The 19015-nt window shown below is 34.1% G+C and overlaps 1 protein-coding gene across 11 annotated transcripts in view; it reads right to left on the bottom strand.

The window, feature by feature from the left end:
- PCM1 (pericentriolar material 1) overlaps positions 1-19015 on the bottom strand; it is a 52272-nt gene that overhangs the window by 31286 nt on the left and 1971 nt on the right. For 6 of the 11 annotated variants that reach the window (XM_058192587.1, XM_058192585.1, XM_058192592.1 and 3 more), the window contains 13 exons: positions 16130-16258; positions 15531-15776; positions 13746-14018; positions 12053-12223; positions 11795-11908; positions 10327-10515; positions 8542-8719; positions 7937-8046; positions 6800-7019; positions 5665-5863; positions 3815-3991; positions 2455-2609; positions 1406-1629 (listed from right to left, as the gene is read on the bottom strand). In XM_058192587.1, coding sequence (XP_058048570.1) covers positions 1406-1629; positions 2455-2609; positions 3815-3991; positions 5665-5863; positions 6800-7019; positions 7937-8046; positions 8542-8719; positions 10327-10515; positions 11795-11908; positions 12053-12223; positions 13746-14018; positions 15531-15776; positions 16130-16225 — 2352 coding nt within the window. In that variant the 5' untranslated portion in view covers positions 16226-16258. The remainder of the gene's footprint in view (positions 1-1405; positions 1630-2454; positions 2610-3814; positions 3992-5664; positions 5864-6799; positions 7020-7936; positions 8047-8541; positions 8720-10326; positions 10516-11794; positions 11909-12052; positions 12224-13745; positions 14019-15530; positions 15777-16129; positions 16259-19015) is intronic. The other 5 variants (XM_058192589.1, XM_058192593.1, XM_058192591.1 and 2 more) reach the window with 3 other exon arrangements.

Here is a 19015-nt window from a genome sequence, read left to right as displayed (position 1 = left end):
CTAGAAAGGGACGCAACTGGCGTATCAGGCGAACCTGATAGAAAGCTCCCTTGGCAACGGCTGTCATATGCTCTTCTAAAGACAGCCGTGCATCCAGGAGGACGCCGAGATTGCAGACCTTCTCCGTAGGGGCCAACAACTCGCCCCCAACAGTCAGCGATGGAATCAGCTGGCTGTACCGGGCTGCCGGCATCCACAGCCACTCGGTCTTGGAGGGGTTGAGTTGGAGCCTGTTTCTCCCCATCCAGACTCGTACGGCCTCCAGACGACATCACTTCGACGGCCTCGTTGGGGTGCTTAGGGGTGGAAATGTACAGCTGAGTGTCGTCAGCTTACAAATCTCACCCCAAAACCATGGTTGATCTCACCCAGCGGCTTCATATAGATGTTGAACAGAAGAGGCGAGAGAACCGACCCTTGTGGCACCCCACAAAAGAGGCGCCTCGGGGCCGATCTCTGCCCTCTTGCCAACACTGTCTGCGACCGGTCAGAGAGGTAGGAGGAGAACCATCGATAAACGGTGCCCCCCACTCCAAGCCCCCAAGTCGCCACAGTAAGATACCATGGTCGATGGTATCAAAAGCCGCTGAGAGATCTAATAGGACTAGGACAGAGGAGCACCCTCTGTCCCGAGCTCTCCAGAAATCAACTACCAACACGACCAAGGCCGTTTCCGTGCTGTAACCAGGCCAGAAGCCGGACTGGAACGGGCCCAGATAGACAGTTTCATCCAGGTACTGGGGGAACTGTCGTGCCACCACACTCTCAACAACCTTTGCCACAAAACCAAGGTTGGAGACAGGACGATAATTTGCTAAAACAGCTGGATCCAGGGAAGGATTCTTGAGGAGGGGCCTCACCACCGCCTCTTTCAAGGCGGTAAGGAAGACCCTCCCCCAGAGAAGCGTTGACAATTCCCTGGAGCCAGCCTCGTGTAACCTCCCGGGTGGCCAGTACCAACCAGGAGGGACACGGGTCCAATAAACATGTGGTAGCCTTCAGCCTCCCCAGTATCCTGTCCATGGCGAAACAGGAGTATTTTGCCGCTCTCATTGAATCGGCAGCTAACTGCCCAGCCGCCCTGTTTGGGGTGACTTGTTCACTTCTTCATCAGGGAGCACTGGAGGACCCCTTACATGGGCGTGCTGAGGAGTTTGGGCAATATCTTCACGATAAAATCACTCAGATTTGGGAAGGTCTGGACTCTGATTGGGTAGGGTCGGGCGGGGTGGAGGAGGCAGGTCTTGGGATTACCATCTGGGAGGAGTTCGATACTGTGGCTCCTGAGGACATGGACAGGATATTGGGGAAGCTATTACAGAACAAACCAGACAACACACTTGAAAATTATCCTATTTACTACTGGCATGAAAAAAGATTTCTTTAAAAAACTAGAAAAATGTACCTGAACCATAGCCACAAGATTTTGAAGCTGTTTCAGTTTTTGCTTTGCTGCTATAAGTCTGTTAATCTTTTGCTCAAACTCAGCATCTATAGCAGCCTCATCAGCTATGCTACTTCTTCGACTGGATAATGAAGTTTTGCTGATTCTATCAGCTTCAGCATCAATATCCTCATCATCATCTTGTGGGACAATCACATCATCTTCTTTCCTATTATAGTGACAATCTGAAAGGGACAATAAACTAAATAAAGGAATGAAGACTTACACTATTTAATAACCTATTTAAAATTAGAAAAATCCAAAATTAATGCATTGTTAAAATTTCATTTGTAATACAAATGTTTACAAAATGACAGATAACAAGCCCCATCTTAGACCAGGTATATATTCCTAGGGAAGTTGTTGCAGTTCCTTGGTCATCTTAGATCCTTGATGGTGAACCTATGGCATGTGTGCCACAGGTGGCACGCAGCGCTCTGAGCATGCGAGCCGTTGCCCCAGTTCAGCTCCGCTGAGCATGTGCACGTGCCTCCCACCGGCCAGCTGGTCTTTGGGTCTCTGCCGCATGTGCAGGGGCACACATGCATTTCGTTTTGGGGGTTTGCGCATGTGCATACATGGAAAAGCTTAGCCATCACTGTCTTAGTCCTGTCCTCTGAAATTTTCCTAGCTTTGTGGTATCTTCTGCAAGGTGCAGCAACCAGAATTACGCACAATATTCTAGGTATGATTTTTTTTATAAGGGCATTATTAGCATCTCTATGTTCAATAAAATTTATTATCCCCAATATGCAATTGGCCTTTACAGCAGATGCATACTACATCAACACCTGCATTGAGCTGGCCACATTTAGTAAGATCATTCACTGCTAGCACTGGCCTCATTTGTTTCAACAAGTATTTACAAATTTTAACGCTAATGTGCACCATTTTACCATACACTTGAATGACTACTAAAAAACTAAAATGTTACTGATTAATTAATGTTGCAATAAGAGTTCACGCCAATATATTACAGAATATATATCCAATAAAATATTGAAGCATACCTAAAGTAGAAGGCATATTTGGCATCCTTACATTAGCAGATTGATTATTTATTTCACAGGATGTATTAAGATGTCTTCCATTTCGGTTATTAGTTCCACACTGCAAATTGCTATTATAGTTAATTTCACCCCAGTTACTGATTTCTTGGGGATTCCTGTTTTGAAAAAAATCCAGTGGATCAATATCTTTAATTTTTCACAAGTTATACACTACCACAAAATAACTCTTTCATACAAAATATACACTAAAATATTTACTTACTCAAAAAAAAAAATCCCTTTTCCCCTACTATAAACTACCCTAATGGACCTTATCAGAACAATAACCAATCTTACACAAAGAGCTCTACGTTGTGTGCCAATGTCAAGTTTAAAGAATACTTATTTTCATATTGACATGCTATACAAAATAACCTTCATTTTCTCACATTTGTTTCATGTTTTTACCTTAAGTAAACAAAAATCTTGGAATGAAATCATATAATTGTTCCCTTAGGAGAGACATAAGGTTGAATTCACAAAGAGGTGACTTTAGGTAGTCATTCAAATCAAAAGATTTAAAATTTAGTAAATAATTTAAATAGGATTTAACTTTAAGTATGCCTAAGCCTGAAGATCTAGTGTCAATGATTAAACCAAAAAATGCAAGAAACAGAAATATTTCCTCAAATATCTAAACCCAAACCCAGTTTTGTCTTGTTTCTTGTGTTAGCTGCCCATATGAACAGTACATATTTCCCTTCAATGAAAATTCACATAAATACTTGAAGGGAATCATTATAACATGAAATAATTATTCAAGAGATACAATTATAAAAACAAACAGATGCATCTTGATTCATAAACGACCTGCTCAAGGACATGAAAGTAAAACACAACACATCTAAGGAAGGTCCTAAATTACTTATGTTGATCAGACACAAAAGCTCTAAAAAACCATAAACAAGTAGAGTACCAACAGTAAACAAAATTCAATTGCGCATAAAATCTGTACAAACATACAAATGAAAGTTATGAATCAGTTTTAGTTAGTCAAGCAGTAGATTATGATGCTAAATTACAATTAGTATTAATGTACACTATTAGCATAACAAATAAAATAAAAAATATTGCAGGGAACAGTCTTCCTCAAACCCTGAAAAAAATGACAAGACAATCAGGAAAGCTTACAATTGGCCCAGTGGAGCAGATTATCACACTGTCTGTGCATTATTGCACACACAAAAAGGGTAAAATAGATACATTCACTTTAATTTCACTATTATAAACATATTACACATTCAAGACTTGACAAGAATGCTGTTAACAGAATTTTATTTTGATTACACATTACTTATTAACTTAAATGCAAGTAACCAACCTAATATTTGTAACAGGTTGTGGATTCTCATGTTCAGATTCACAGTCTGACTCTCCAGTCTCTTCTTCCTCCTTAGTATTTTCATTTACAGCATCCGTCATCATATCAGAAGTTTGCTCATAATAGTGGACTAGTTCACGCAATTCATTCAATCTCTTGCGAACTTCATTCAGCTTCCTAGAATAAAAAAAAATCAGTAGTTTACTTGTAGATATGAAACAGTGGGGGTGAGCTCTTTAATAATTTTGTTTACTTTCTTTATATAAGTGATTTTGGCTAATGTATGCACTATTATTAGGTGAATCATTTTGTAAATTATCTTAGAAAGCAGATTAGACAAAGACCACAACTTCTTGATATCTTGTTCTGTGTACTAAAACATACTAGAAAAGCCTTTATGCCAAACATTTGTGTAATTCCTTTGAATTCTTAAGATTCAATTAGTGTCCAATTTATTTCATGCTGCATTGTGAAATAACAGAAAAGGTAAGTTATTTCTCTATTCATGATGGCATTAGGTCAACTTATCCAAGGGACTTCTTTATTTCTATTTTTGTGTGCCCTGTAAATGCAGGCAGAGTGGATCCATATCCTTTCAATTAAACATTGTCATATCATGCAACTCAGAAAGTGTGCTTTCTGTAGCAATCCACAGCTTCTGGAACATCATTCCCTTCAGAGATACAATGCCCACTCTCTCCTGGGGTTCCAGAAAACCTTTAGAACTTGAGTGTGGGATTAATGCAGTTGTTTTGTATTGTGAGGTCCCTACTGGGTTTTTCTATTGTTTACTGTTCTAGTTATTTTAGCTAGAGCTGACTGTTTATGTGGATTTAAACTGCTTTAATTATTTTTACTAGTTTTCCTGGATTTTGTAAACTGTCCAGTCTTCTGCAGCGGGTGGACATAAAAAAAATCTAATAAATTTAATTAAATTAATAAGTATATTATTCTTTCTCAACCTTCATATTCCTAGATCATCTATAACAGGACTGTCAAGCTCAAGGATCCTGCCGCTGGATGCTTAAATCTGGCCCGTAGGGGTGCCCTGGAAACAGCGAAGGACCAACCCACGGTGCCTTAGCCAGAAAAAACAGAGCTCGGGAGGGCCACGCGTAGCCCTCGCGAGTTCTGTTTTCACTGGCAGAGGATTGCAGGAGGCTGTCACAGCAAGAAATGAGTTCCATTTTCACTGGCAGAGGGTTGCAGGAGGCTGTCATAGCCGGAAACGGAGCTCAGGAGCCTGTTTTTGCTGGTAGAACGCTCAGGCCACCAAAGGCACCCCTGACAAGAGTGATGTCGAGCTCACCACACCCACCACAACCTTGATGCGGCCCTCAATGAAATCAGTTTTGACACCCCTGATCTATAAAGATTATCTTGGAACTAAGAACTAATTGTCATAACTCAACCTTTCTAAACCTGTAATAACATTTTTATAACTTTGTGTTCTATTGATTTTATTGATTTCATTAATAGCTCAAATCATATTGTAGAATTAAGATTCTGAAATGGGTACAATGTTGCGCTGCTAAATAACATCATGAATTTATGTATGCTGTTAATTACTTCCAGTAAAAATACATATATACCCATTTCAAAAATTCAAAAAGAATTATATGCATATTTAATGTTCATAATCAAGCTATATGTTAACATTAAGCATGAAAATCTACCTTTTCCCCACAATCACTGTTTATATAAAGTGAAATCTCTTGTAGCATGGTATTACTACAACCACAAAAGATGACTTGGAATTTATATGACGCAAGTCTGCTTTTTTAAGCTGCTTTTTTAAAACCAATAAATTACAGTACTTAATAAGCCAACATAATGTAATAATGGATTACTGAAGTTTTTCTGTTGGATTTAAGTTGTCTTCTTCACTGTCATTCTGTGAGGTCACAGAATCCGGATGATATGCAGCTGAGGATGCTAAGCTGTTTGGTTCTTCATTGACAACTATTGTAGGCCCTACAGGTGCAGAAGCAATTGAAGCTGTGCTCCTTTGATCAATACTCCTTTGAGGAGATCCTGCAGCTGGCAGAACTGCAAAGTTAAAGACAATTCTGGTTAATCCTGTTTTACATTAAAAAATTGCATCTGTTGACTATCTGAAGCAATGAATTTCTGATCAAAGATTAAGGCATATGCTAAAGATAATTTAACAAAGGTGCTTTAACTCCTGTTAAATATATAGTATTTCTAAAACAATAACCTGCAATCATTGGTGGAAAGCACTTTCTCCCTCCTGGGAATCTGGAATACATTGCATCACAAATCACTTATCTTAAAATCAGCATTTACTTATTCCTTTCTGACAAATATTCTCATGGCTTTCTTTAAAGTGTCATTCTATTTACTGTGGAGAGGCTGGAACTTGGAAATATGCAAAACAAATAAGCCATACTTATTTTCATAATGCTTGAGGATAGGAATCTCATCCAACATTTATATTGTGATTTATCCCTTCACTATTTGCTTATGATATTTTATTTATTTATTTATTATTTGCATTTCTATACCGCCCTTCTCTGAAGACTCAGGGCAGTTTACAGCCAAGTTAAAACACATTGTACAAAAATTAAAACACAATATTCCAATTAAAAATCTGATTCCATAGGCCGAAATATTAAAATATCAAGTAAAACTATAAAACCAATAAAACCACCCATTAAAATTACCCTTAGGCCAGCCCTGCTCGGTGAAACAAGAAGGTCTTGAGCTCGCGCTTAAAGGTCTGGAGGTTGGGGAGTAGGCGTAGTCCCAACGGTAATTCATTCCATATGGGAGGAAAAATAACTAAGAATTTCTGAGAAAGTGGTATTTAGAGAATGGTACCTAAACTTGACACCTAAATATTAGCAATCTTAACTCAAAATGCAACCACTGACATGGTTCCCATTTTCAATAATTAAGTCACAGTATCCCAAAAAATTAATCTCTAAAACTCTTAATTTACACTTCAGAGTGCCATCTACTTACATGATGACGAGTTGTTAAGATGCTGGTCACGAAGTGTATGCAGTGCTCCTAGCAGTTTATCCATCTTTTGCTTTTTATCCTGTAATGCTACCATCTTACTAAATAGTTGTGCTTTTTTATCAGAAAGTTGCTCAGACACAGAAGAATTTCTGCTCTGGGAAACTTCTCTGGCAAGAGAGAGACTCTCTGCTTGCCTTCTGTTATCAGGCACAGGTTGAATCTAAAATCAAGCACATATATATTAAGCACTGGAATGTTTAGCAGTGAAATATTTTAAAGTACAGTTAATATGCACATTCCTGAGAATAAGCCTCAATCTGATGCAATTTACTTTTGAACAAATATATACAAGATTGTATAGCAATATCTTAGTATTTTCAAAAACTGTTTAGTTTTAAAGAGTGAAATCTACACTCTTTAAGTGTAGATTGTCAGGAATTCCAAAAAACCTGAAGTACTAACAAATCATTTTTATAAGATAGAAGCAAAGGCTGGGTATTATTTTTTTCCATTACAATTGCAATTATTTCCCTGTCACTGCAAATTCTTTTTTTAATCAATTGCACTCAGCTGGATTTTTAAAATTCCAGCTAAAATCAAGCAAAAATCCCCTTCCATGTTGGGGTACAGCTAAAAAAAGTATACCTCATTTTGTAAAACTGAAATATATGTTTATCTTTCAACCTTTTATATATATTTTTATCCTCCAATCTTTTATTTTGCCCCAAATTTAGAGTTTCAATGTTATGAAAAATACAGCTATGTCTTGCTTTGCCAGAAAAATTTGGAAATATTCTTCTGTCATTGTTTGTATTGTACAGTATGTAGCGAGTGATGGAAATGAAAGCTGCCTATAAAAACCAATGGAGAAAACAAATATTTAACTGAATTGAGATTAAATATTGCATGTCTATCCTACAAGGAAGGGGGGGAAATGCAACTATGAAACCTGAACATTATCAATGGACACAGAATGCTGACTGAATGAGGGAGGAAAACTAATAACATATGAAACCTTTAACAAAAGTTTCCCCAGTACATTTTATTGTGATGTTAAACATGTCAAGTTATATACTGCTGATTTTCATCAGCAAACTAGTCTTAAAATCATTTGTACACACTCACTCTAAAATTTACCTGAGAATCATGAAGCTGGTTATGAAAACGCTGAATTAAATCATTTAATTCTTCATTCAGCTCAGATGTTAGACTCACTCCAGAAATGCTACCTGTTGTTTCTGTTACAACTAAAAGGAGGAAAAAGAGAACAGTCCTACTCAGATACCAAAAGTACAAGCTAATTAAAAATTAAGAAATAGAAATTCAATCACATCATCAAGAATATATTTTTGATTGGAAATATGATTAACATTGAGCTGTTAATTACACTTATTTCTGGTATTATTAATAGCTTGTCATAATACATAATGTAATATAATATATTCATTATCTTTTACTTTCTAAATATTTCTTGATTTTCATCTCATGCATACTCAACTAGACATTTGTTATTTTAATAGACATATACTTCCAGCACTGAACTGAAAGCCAAGCTGAATGCAGCATCAGTATCTTTCATTTTTTTAAAAAGTTTGAGGTATATTTCTCATCAATGCTGCTAAAAATTTATCTAAATTCTAATTTAAATTCTCAATGAACATATTCTTCAAGTGCCTGAGCAATGAGGCCAATAAAACTTTTGTCTGTTTAGGGTTTTTTTAATATATTAAAGTTCAACATACCAGAATCATCCATGACAGCAATAGCTTGTTCTGCTTTATGATGAAGAGCAAGCAAGGCAGCTTGCCTCCCCTTCAGAGCCTTTAATTGTTCCTGTTGTTGTAGCATCCTTTTCAGTAAGTCATGTTGCTTCTTTAGGTTTGCAAGTTCTTCTGTAGCTTCTTGCTGAGGATCTCTAGCCTGGAAAAATAATGATCATTTAAATTGTACCAGAAATAATTTTATTACTTTTTGCAATTACAATTTGCAAAATACTTCTGTGAGAAAGGAATTAAATCTTAATCTAAAAAATATGTTAAATTTTGTATGTTACATTAAGCATAATACTGTACTAAAAGGACAAGTCAACTTTTTAAATAACAATGAAAAATGTTGGCACTCTCTATTATTTCAAATAAATAGAAAAAATGTATGCTTAGCAAAGTAACTCTCCACTAAATGTGTATAATTATTATATTGATCATTTTTTTTCTAAATGTTTGGGTTGAGAATGGCTTGAGAATAATTTAAGGGACAATATTTAAGAGCCAGTCAATAATGGAGAGAAAATCAACAGAACATCTGAAACCTTATTATTTCAATGGAAGGGTAAAAGCTGGGGAGAAAAAACCCTAACCAAAGTAAAGAACAAAACACAATTTCTACTCAGTTCAAATACCTTATTAGAAATTATCCAATCCAGCAACGTACAATTCTTTGTTTTTAATATCTAATGTCTAATTTAAAGCTTGAGGGAAGTTTTTAAGAGGGAAGAGGAAAAGAGAAGATTTTTTTTTTAAAAAAAAGAAAGGTATGGGATTAATCTGACCAAAATAGAAACAGGTCCAAGTCATGCAACAAATAACTTCTCAAACTTTTAATAGCTGCACAGGTAGTTCTCAATTTACGACAGTTCATTTAGAGACCATTTGAAGTTACAATGTCACTGAAAAAAGCAACATATAACCATTTTTCACACTTACGACCATTGTAGTATCCCCATGATCATCTGATCAAAATTCAGATACTTGGCAACTGATTCATATTTATAATGGTTGCAGTGTCCTCAGGTCATCTAATCATCTTTTGTGACCTTTTGACAAGTGAAGTCAATCAGGAAGCCAATCATTTAGCAACCGTGTTACCAACTTAACTGCAATGATTCATTTAACAACTGTGTCAAGAAAGATCATAAAATGGGGCAAAATTCACTTAATAATTGTCTTACTTAGCAACAGAGGTTTTGTGGTCAATTGTTATCGTAAGTCGAGGACTACCTGTATAGACATATAGAAGATGAAGGCACCGTATTGATAAAAGCAGTTCCCCCATTTCGGTTTACAGAAGTACCCAATTCACAAAGTGGGAATCTCTGCTAGAATTTATTCATTTTTGGAAAAACTGATCAGAATCCAAATCCAAATTCCATTAAAAATGCCATTTTAGGAAACAGTAGGTAACTTTTAAATAATTATCTGATAAATAAGAAAAGTCCAAGAGACAAGGCAAATCAATGAACTTGAAAATTAGTTGCATCATAGAAAAGATTCCATATGGAAGCCCTCAACTTTTTTGGCTTTTAAAGAATAATACCTTCTACAAATAAACAGTATTTTCCTGGAATAAATAATAATTAAGAAACAATATAAAATTTATTAATTCAATTATTAATTCTAAAAGACATTACCAAAAAGAATGGAGAAATCATTGAAACAAAATAAATACTGATTGGATTTTAAAGAAAAAGGGAAGGCATAAAAGATTAAGACCTTTTACTGAAAGATTCCCAAGGCAATATTTAGTAGTACCTTTGACAGCAATCCAGGTTCTTGGCTATTTATCCTACTAGACCAGATTTCCCTGCCATTCAGGGCAGTTGTGTCTCTTTTCCCTTTTGGAGTTGCTGTAACATCCATGTCTGAAACCTGTCCTTGAGTAGCTGAATTCCCTAGTTTGTCCTCAATGCAGGGGCGAGTTTTCAGACTAAAAGATACCTCCTTTATCAAATAATTTAGTAAATCAGACTGTGAGCATATATTTCGGTGAAGCATAATTTTTCAAGTTATGGCCTATTGATTTGTCAATACAATATGTCTGTACTTAATTCATTGCAATTTTATTTGTCTCAACATACCAATCACTATGATCCAGAGGACATACAGGAATTTCACTATCCTTAGGTAGTTTTTTCCATTAAATATTTCAATTACCATTTAAATTTCAAAAGGTAAGAAAGAAAACAGTTCAGAATTATAGAGCCAATTATTCTAATCAGGAAAACACTTGCCTCATGGATGGCATACACACATCTCTATGGATTATGACCAGCGTAAATTCAGTCATTTTTTCAACAGGACATAGGTCAAGCCTTGACATCCACAATGTAGTATTAAGCCTACAATATATATTATTAATGGTCAAAGATTCTCAAATTTGGAATTAAGTTTGAGACAACCCATATCAAGCACACAGCAGCTATTATGCATTAAAAGGGGTTGCTCCAAATCCCTCAGGCATGTTTTGATATTACCAAAAGTGTTTTTTGAGGTTGAAAAATATTTCAAATATTTTGGTAAATTCAGAATGGCCCTAAAATATTTCCAGTGAGGCTTTGTTTTGCTTTGAGCTTGAAATGTTACACACCACTATAATCTCACATGCATAAGTAAAGTTGTCATATGTGCTGCAGAAGATTATCCTTCATGGAAGAAAATGATAAATTAGTGTTTTGTTAAACTCATCAACTTCAAATGTCTACATTTTTTTAACATTAATACTGGTCACTTTTTAAACTTTCAAGATTATTACACACTTAGCTTTGTTCCTACAGTACTACTTCATTTTAAAAAAATGAACCTTGGCACATTTTTCAAAGGAATAGGCTAACGTGAGCCAGTAATCATTCTCATCATTTATAAGGAAGAACTGTTGGTTCTGAGTAAAAAGGCAAACTTGTTGCACTCGCCCATGTCCTAAATGAATATTTTGGTTAGCCCAGCGCAAATCAGAATTTTTGTGATAGAGGGCTGGCTGCAATCAACTATCAAATGCCCACAAAGCCAATTATAAACCTATCAGCGTATTTTTTTTTAAAAAAAAGTGAGGTAAAATAGTTCCTTCTAAAGTAATAAAATTTAGTAATGTGTTTTATTACAGGTTTTATAATACTTAGCATTGTAAATAATGAAAAATAGGTGTTTTAAATAAATTCTAATATTTAATTATCTCAAAAATTGTCTTCACTTGTAGCACCTTAATTACTAAAAAGTATCTTACCGTTGTATCTGAAACTTCAGACTGCACATCTAAGTTTAGTGATGTGCTCTCAGCTACAGAACCAGATCCCACAGCTGAATCTATAGTCCGACCATCCTCCTCATTTTCTCTAGCCTGAAATATTTTTGTGGTATAAATAAAAAACTAATAAATGAAATAATAAAATGAATGTTATGGATATAGTGCTACACAACAAACTTATCCCCCATTTGATTTTATGAATTTTCTCAGTGAATTTAAATCATCTTTCAAACTTACTAGCATTTTCTGCAAAAATTTCAGGTAAGATTTCTCTTGTTCTTTCAGATGATCTATGAGATGTGATAAGCGTTCAACATTAGCAGATCTCTCATTTTTCTCAACAAGATCTTCCCTCATGGAACTAGCTTTTGCAATGTAGTCACGAATTTGAACTAATCTGCTCACAATCTGAAAAAGTCACAAAATTAATAATCAATTGGATTGACTTGATGTACTGGATCTAAAGCATTATCATAAAACAAATACACTTCAAGACCTGTTGCCTAATAATATGGGACAAACTATCATAACAATATACAAAGCTAATTTGCAAGCCAGTTTTTCAATTAGCAAAGCTATTTTGCATAATTTATGATTATTTATAAATTACACATATGAACTGCACATAAGTAACTATTTACAGACGTCCTTAAACAGGTGGTTAGAACCCTCAAAGGAATTATGAACCACTTACAGGAGGACCTTGTTCTAAAACATTCTGCAGGAATGGTTGTTCAGATTAGATTTCTGAGCAATACTATTTACAAACTGATTCTATACCACCCTCTTATGTCTGTTCTATGTTCTTATAAAATATTTTGAATTTAAGGTTTTTCTTCATGTATCTAGTTTTACAAAATCTGAAATCTTTTAAAATTAATCACTAGATCAAAAATGTCTATAGTTTTCTAATTTACTTTAAAATGTAAGCTATTTCATGCATTGGGCTTTTAGGCATTGTAGTGGGCAAGAGTTTCATTTCTGGAATATCTGCTGAAGTTACTACATGGTGAAACTCAGAACTTTTGTTAGTTTAAATATCTAAGCATTCAAAATTGGAAAGATTTGATGTAAGAAAAGGTCTACCAATCTGATGATACCAGTAATTATAATAAAACTAAGGCTAAATTATGAAAGTGCAATAAAATATTAAAATGTTTTAATTTCACAAGTTTTTACTATTCTAATAAAATAGTCTTGGTATGTTATTTGTGCAAAATTACTATCCATTGAGAGTATAAGTCAAGGAAACTAAAATGATACCTAAGAGCAAGTCATGTCAAAAGTTCTCTCTTTGTTTCGATACAAAAATTAACATTAAGTAATATGTTTACTTCTTGCCCAACCCTAATCTCAAAAAAAGAACAAAATCCAGTAATTTTATTGTCTGTGTTAAGGGGGAGTATTACACAAACCATTTTATCATTTTAGGGGACAGTGAAAAAGTTTTGAGAATTCCAGGAATAATGAATTACCTACCCATCAGGGCTTATTACAAAATGAGGTTATATAAGGTTTTTAATGCATTTTTAAAGCACCTTTAGAAAATCACCTGTAGTAGTGCATAACAAAAATATACTTTAATTCTTAGTATCATTTTAAAGTTGAATCATTTTCAAAATTAAAAGTTTGTAGAAAACATCATCAAAAATGCACAAAAACATTACTCTTTAAGATGAAGCCCCAGGTGGGGAGAACCAGTGTCAAAATGGTTAGAATGCAGTATTACAGGCTAACTCTGCCTACAGCCTGGAGTTCAATCCTGACAGGATCAAGGTTGACTCAGTCTTCCATTCTTCTGAGGTTGGTAAATTGAGGACAGATTGTTGGTGGCAATATGCCAACGTTGTTAACTGCCCAGAGAGTTCTATAAAGCACAATGGGGCAGTATATAAGTCTAAGTGCTATTGCTATGAAATACAAACAGTACCTGACTACTGTCCACCGCAGGTTCACCTCTACCATCTTCTTCAATTGAAACTGGACAATTCTGCAATAAATCTTTATTCAAAGCAGCAGTAAATAAGTCTTTATATTTTGAAGATGCACCAGTTTCTTGTATTTGAGAACTCATTGCAGCATCTTTGCCCTTGTTAGTATTAATCTGTAGTGATAGGAAGTTGAATGGTTTTCTGTTTTCATTAAGCTGGCGTTTGTTGTTAGCAGCTGTTGCTCTGCCCTGAGAATCACTTCCAATACTTCTCTATGTAAGAGTGAAACATCAACAAATTAGTCACGTTTCCAATAATCATGTACTACTTATATGTAAACTTACGAGGTATTACCCATGCTCTGAATAAGCAAATATTATTTTCTATATCACATGTTCGGAATGAATACAGTCTGCAACACTGATACGATATATTACAACAATTCCGTTTAAACTGTAGCATGCAGTCATCCATCCTTTCTCTCCCACTAACTGAACTATCAAAAGAAAGGGTGACAGAAGGCAGAACTGAGAGGCTCATTAACTGTTGGTTTTGTACTGAAACACTCTAGAAACAAAATTCATTGCAAGAATTTATTCTGTGAAGGAATACAAAAGAAAAGTCAGTTTAGAATACATATTGATATTCACAGTACTCGAATAGTTTTTAAGTATCAAGCAGAAACATGATTTTATTTGTAGAAGTAAAAATATTGATTATAGTGACAGTAACTTTAATCTGAAAAATATATACTATTGTTGCTCAGAGCTACCAAAACTAGGTAACCAATTCTTTAACTATTCTTCCCAAAAAGAATGCACAGCAAGTATTTGGACAGACGCTAGCATTCTCAGACAGAAACAAAGCACCAAAAAGCAAAGCACATTCTGGCAGCTGCTAACTTTTACATTTCTTTCTTTGATCCTTCAACAACAAAAAAATCTTAATGAAACATAATAATTATGCCCAAGATGAAACCTTCAGAAGTTGAAGTTGGTATGATTCAAGAATAACTATAATGATAACAGCTAGATATCAGATGATATTGGGTGATCCCTAACAAACGAACAGGACTGTACCTGTTTAATATTTGAGTGGGACACCAACAGGAAGTCCTAGATATGTTAACTGACAACTAAAAAAAAAAGCCCCTGGAAAACAATAATGTCAAGCCATTTCCACATTGTTCCAAAAAAACTTCATGGACATGTTTATTGACATTTTAACTTAGTTTCAATTTTATTTAACAGCCTTACATTTTGAAACAAGAAAAAAAAAGCTTTCTTTTCTTCTCATAGGAAGAAAAAGAATTGGATACTCTGCATTCTAACTTAAATAGAATGGTGAATAAATTAAATCACTTGAAGGCAATTCATATTTTCTTTACAACAGTATGAGCAGCTGTATTAAAGTCAGCAATACCAGAAAAAAATATTTAATGTGACTCCTGACAAAATTCCTTCTCTTACATTTCCACATTGAAATAGTAATGTCACAGAGAAATCCAGACACTTTGTCATTTCTTACAAATAGCACAATTCCAATTATGTCTAATCAACATAACTTGCAATGGAAAAATAGATGGCATACATGTGTCTTGAAGTGAATCATCTCAGGTTTGCATGGGGATACTATACTTTCCTCAGTACAGAATTCTGTTTACAACTTTTCTCAACTCACCTCAACATTAAACTATACTGTGCAATGAATAAGATTATTTAGTCCATTTTTTAAATATTCAACTATGTATGTAAAGTTTTGTTTAGTAAAGATAGAACACAAACCTGGTCTAAATCACTGAAATTTATTCTTTGTTTAAGCTTTTCTAGTTCTGTCTGTTCTGGGACAGACATTTGGGTTATATATCTAGTACGAGGGAAAGTATGCGGAGTCTTTGACTTCCTTCGTCCAACTTCTGGGGTAGATTCTGGAGAAATATCATTAGTAAATCTTGTTTCACTTTCAGCAGAAACTTTTTTTTGGTTTTTTTCTGAAGATCTATTTGGCCTCTTTGGTTGACTTCCCCAACTCTAAAATAAAATACACACAGAACAAAATCACAAGGGAAATGTTTAAAATTAAAGATACTGATGTTTAAAATGTCAAAGAGAAAAAAAAATCCTACCAGAAGCTTTTTAATCAAAATTTACTTCCTGTTGAAGGTAATATGTTACAATCTACATGTTTACTCAATTCTGCAAAATTGATTTCAAGCTTATACTTTCAACCATTTCTTATTTTGTTGCTTTTTTAACAGTATTTTGTCTTCAATTCTTAAACTTTGTAATTTTATGAACGTCATAATTCATTTCAAGTAGTTTAGAAGAATCTTAATACATAATCCCCATTTCGTATGAATATACATAAGAAACTGTAGCAATACCGTATTGTTCAATCGATCATCAAGGCTTTCATGACTCCAGCTTGGTAAATCATGGTCATCTATTCCTTCTTCAAAAGGACTTCCTCCAGTAGCCATTGCGGTGATAATCAGCTATTGAAAAATAAATAGCTGCAAGATAGAAATATATTTTAGCATGCTATCTTTTGATTTATACATAATTAAGATATTGCATCAATTCAAATGTAATGAGAATATACTGAACAAGATCAGTCACAAGTATAAAAATATTATCATATTTGAATTGGTCAGTTCTTATAACATTGAAAATCTACCCACTAGATAAATTAATGAATTAATGAATCTATTTAACAGTAGTATATTTAAAGCCTTTTATAGTTTTTATTTTAATTATTTTTAAGCATATATTTTTCTAAATCAAATCTCTGACACAATTTTTCTATAACAGTTTAACTCAAAGGAATTTCCAGAACTAAGCTCAATTTACTGTATTTACAAGAATGCTGTAATACAGTTCAGATTATACAGTAAAACATACCTATATAGCCCTACCCTATTTTTGTATTCCAGTATTTTAAAAATTTTATTCAAAGATAAACATGTTTAAGATGAAGCTTAATCACTTAAGAGATTTCTACAGTACTAAATCCTATAATGCAGTAAAGCCTACTGAGTTAAAATGCATTGTTCTAGGTAAATTATATAGGATTGCAATCTACACTGATTAAATACTAAAATGGTTATTCAGAAACAACACAAACATTCTTTCTATCAATTATACTGTAAAAGTATGTACAATCAATTTTACTAAATGTTGCTGTATACATTCTGTGACTTGCTAACAACATTCCATGCGTGCATTTATTCACATGAACTTTATTTAGTTTTAGAGTTAATCCCTTTTCACTCATTTTCCTAGCAGCAATTTTCAAGCAACTCTTGTCATGAAAGATTTGCTTACAACCATAATTGAGCCAAAAAATTCTGTGGTTAAGTAAGACATTTGTTAAGTAAGTTTTCCCCATTTTACCACATTTCTTGCCACAGTTAAGGGTAAGTTCTTCTTACCACTGCAGTTGACAAGTTAGTAACAGAGTTGTTAAATGAATCTGCTTCCCCATTGATTTTGCTTGTCAAAAGCTTGCAAAAGGTGATCACATGACCTTGCGACACAGCAATGGTCATAAATACAACTCAGTTGCCAAGCAACTGAATTTTGATCACATGATCATAGGGATGTTACAAAAGTCATAAAATGTCAATAATAGTCATGTTACTTTTTTCAGTGCCAGTCTGAACAGTCACTAAGCAAACTGTTGTAAGTCTACCTGTACTAATGTGTGCACAGACCCATCATTTTTATTAAACAGAACAAGAAATCTCCTGTCCTCAATGAAAATGCATACAGAATATTCAACTGTTACAAATTTAAAGATAATACAACAAATATCTTCCAAATTTGTTTCAGTTTCTTTGCTACATGACAGCACCATGACTTTAAAGCAGTATGTACAATGCAGTCTATTCATAAATCCCAAGTTTAACAACTTACTCTAACATAAGGTTATACATTCTATATATATTATGTTTTCTACAATATATATTAAAAATATTATACATATATAACTCTCTTCAATGCAGGATCAAAAAATAACAACTGAAGGATAAAATAGTTTAGACCCTTCCACATATTTTTAAACAATAAAAAATAAAGTATATTAAGACTAGATATCACACATGAAATCTTCTTATGAACTTCACAAACCTAAGTCAAAATTAGAATACAGCCAATTTTTGTTATCAAATATAAAGTAGCAATGCAATATCAAATTATTTTTTAAAATTAGAATAAGTTGCTATAAACATGGAATATCACCCTCTCGTCATCTTATCTTCTACTACATAAAAAAAAGCTAAACCCAATGACTCCAGTGTGTTGTAGATTAAGATTGGTAATAAACAGTTTACTGAAACAGTTAATGTATTACTGAAAGCAGGCATACTTAGCCAATCTCACAAAGTTGCCATTTTTCTCCTTTCTTGGAATTATGTAAATAATCCATATTAGGAGAAACTAGCTATGTTTTTTTAATATGATAAATTTTCTCTCCTTCACCCTACTTTTTATTCAGAAAATTGTTCAATTTTGGTTTCGTTTAAACAACTATATTTGTATCTATCTTCTTCCTGAAGTGAAAGCTTTGCACTGAATGATGTTCCTGGAATATTTAACAGTGCCTGTACTCTGCTCAACGTGTGTATGTTCATATTTAGTTGAACAATATTCACTCAGATTTGGGGAGCATCCAAATCCAATTATTTGGAAATAAGCCAATTCCTAGAATCAATTTATGATCCCAAAGTTTGATCTATCATGAATGCCCCTCTTATAAGAAATCTTTTCCATGTATTTATACTTTATAATAGTAATGGAAACAAATAATAGGCTCTGATCCCCTTACCAAATATATAATCTGAGAAAAGAAAAACATGTTCAATTGTCAGGGATAGTTTGATATACCCAGATGTTTTATACATAACAACCTATCAATCCAATCAATTACAGTTCTTGCCCCTAAAACAAGATTCTTTTTTACATGTTATGGTTTTTTTATTTATTGTTAAATTAGAACACCTTAGTTTTCCTTCTTTTGTAAATTTCTACAGTATTTATAGCGTTGCTGTAGATTCAAGCAACAAGATCAACATGGAGTTACTAATACAAAGAGCTGCCAAATGTATACTGAAAATAGTTCAGTACAAAAGACAACAGCAAATATAAACAGCCTCAGATTTGACTCAGAAGCACTTGGCCTGTGCTTCTGATTAAAAATACATAAAATTCTTGCACATGCAAGATACTGTTCCATGATTCCATTTCTTATTTTTAGGAATCAAACGGTCAAT

This window comes from Ahaetulla prasina, chromosome 8 (genome assembly GCF_028640845.1).
Source record: "Ahaetulla prasina isolate Xishuangbanna chromosome 8, ASM2864084v1, whole genome shotgun sequence".
Classification (NCBI taxonomy): domain Eukaryota; kingdom Metazoa; phylum Chordata; class Lepidosauria; order Squamata; family Colubridae; genus Ahaetulla; species Ahaetulla prasina.
Note: the sequence above shows the minus strand (reverse complement) of the source record. Positions and strands in the feature narration are given on the sequence as shown.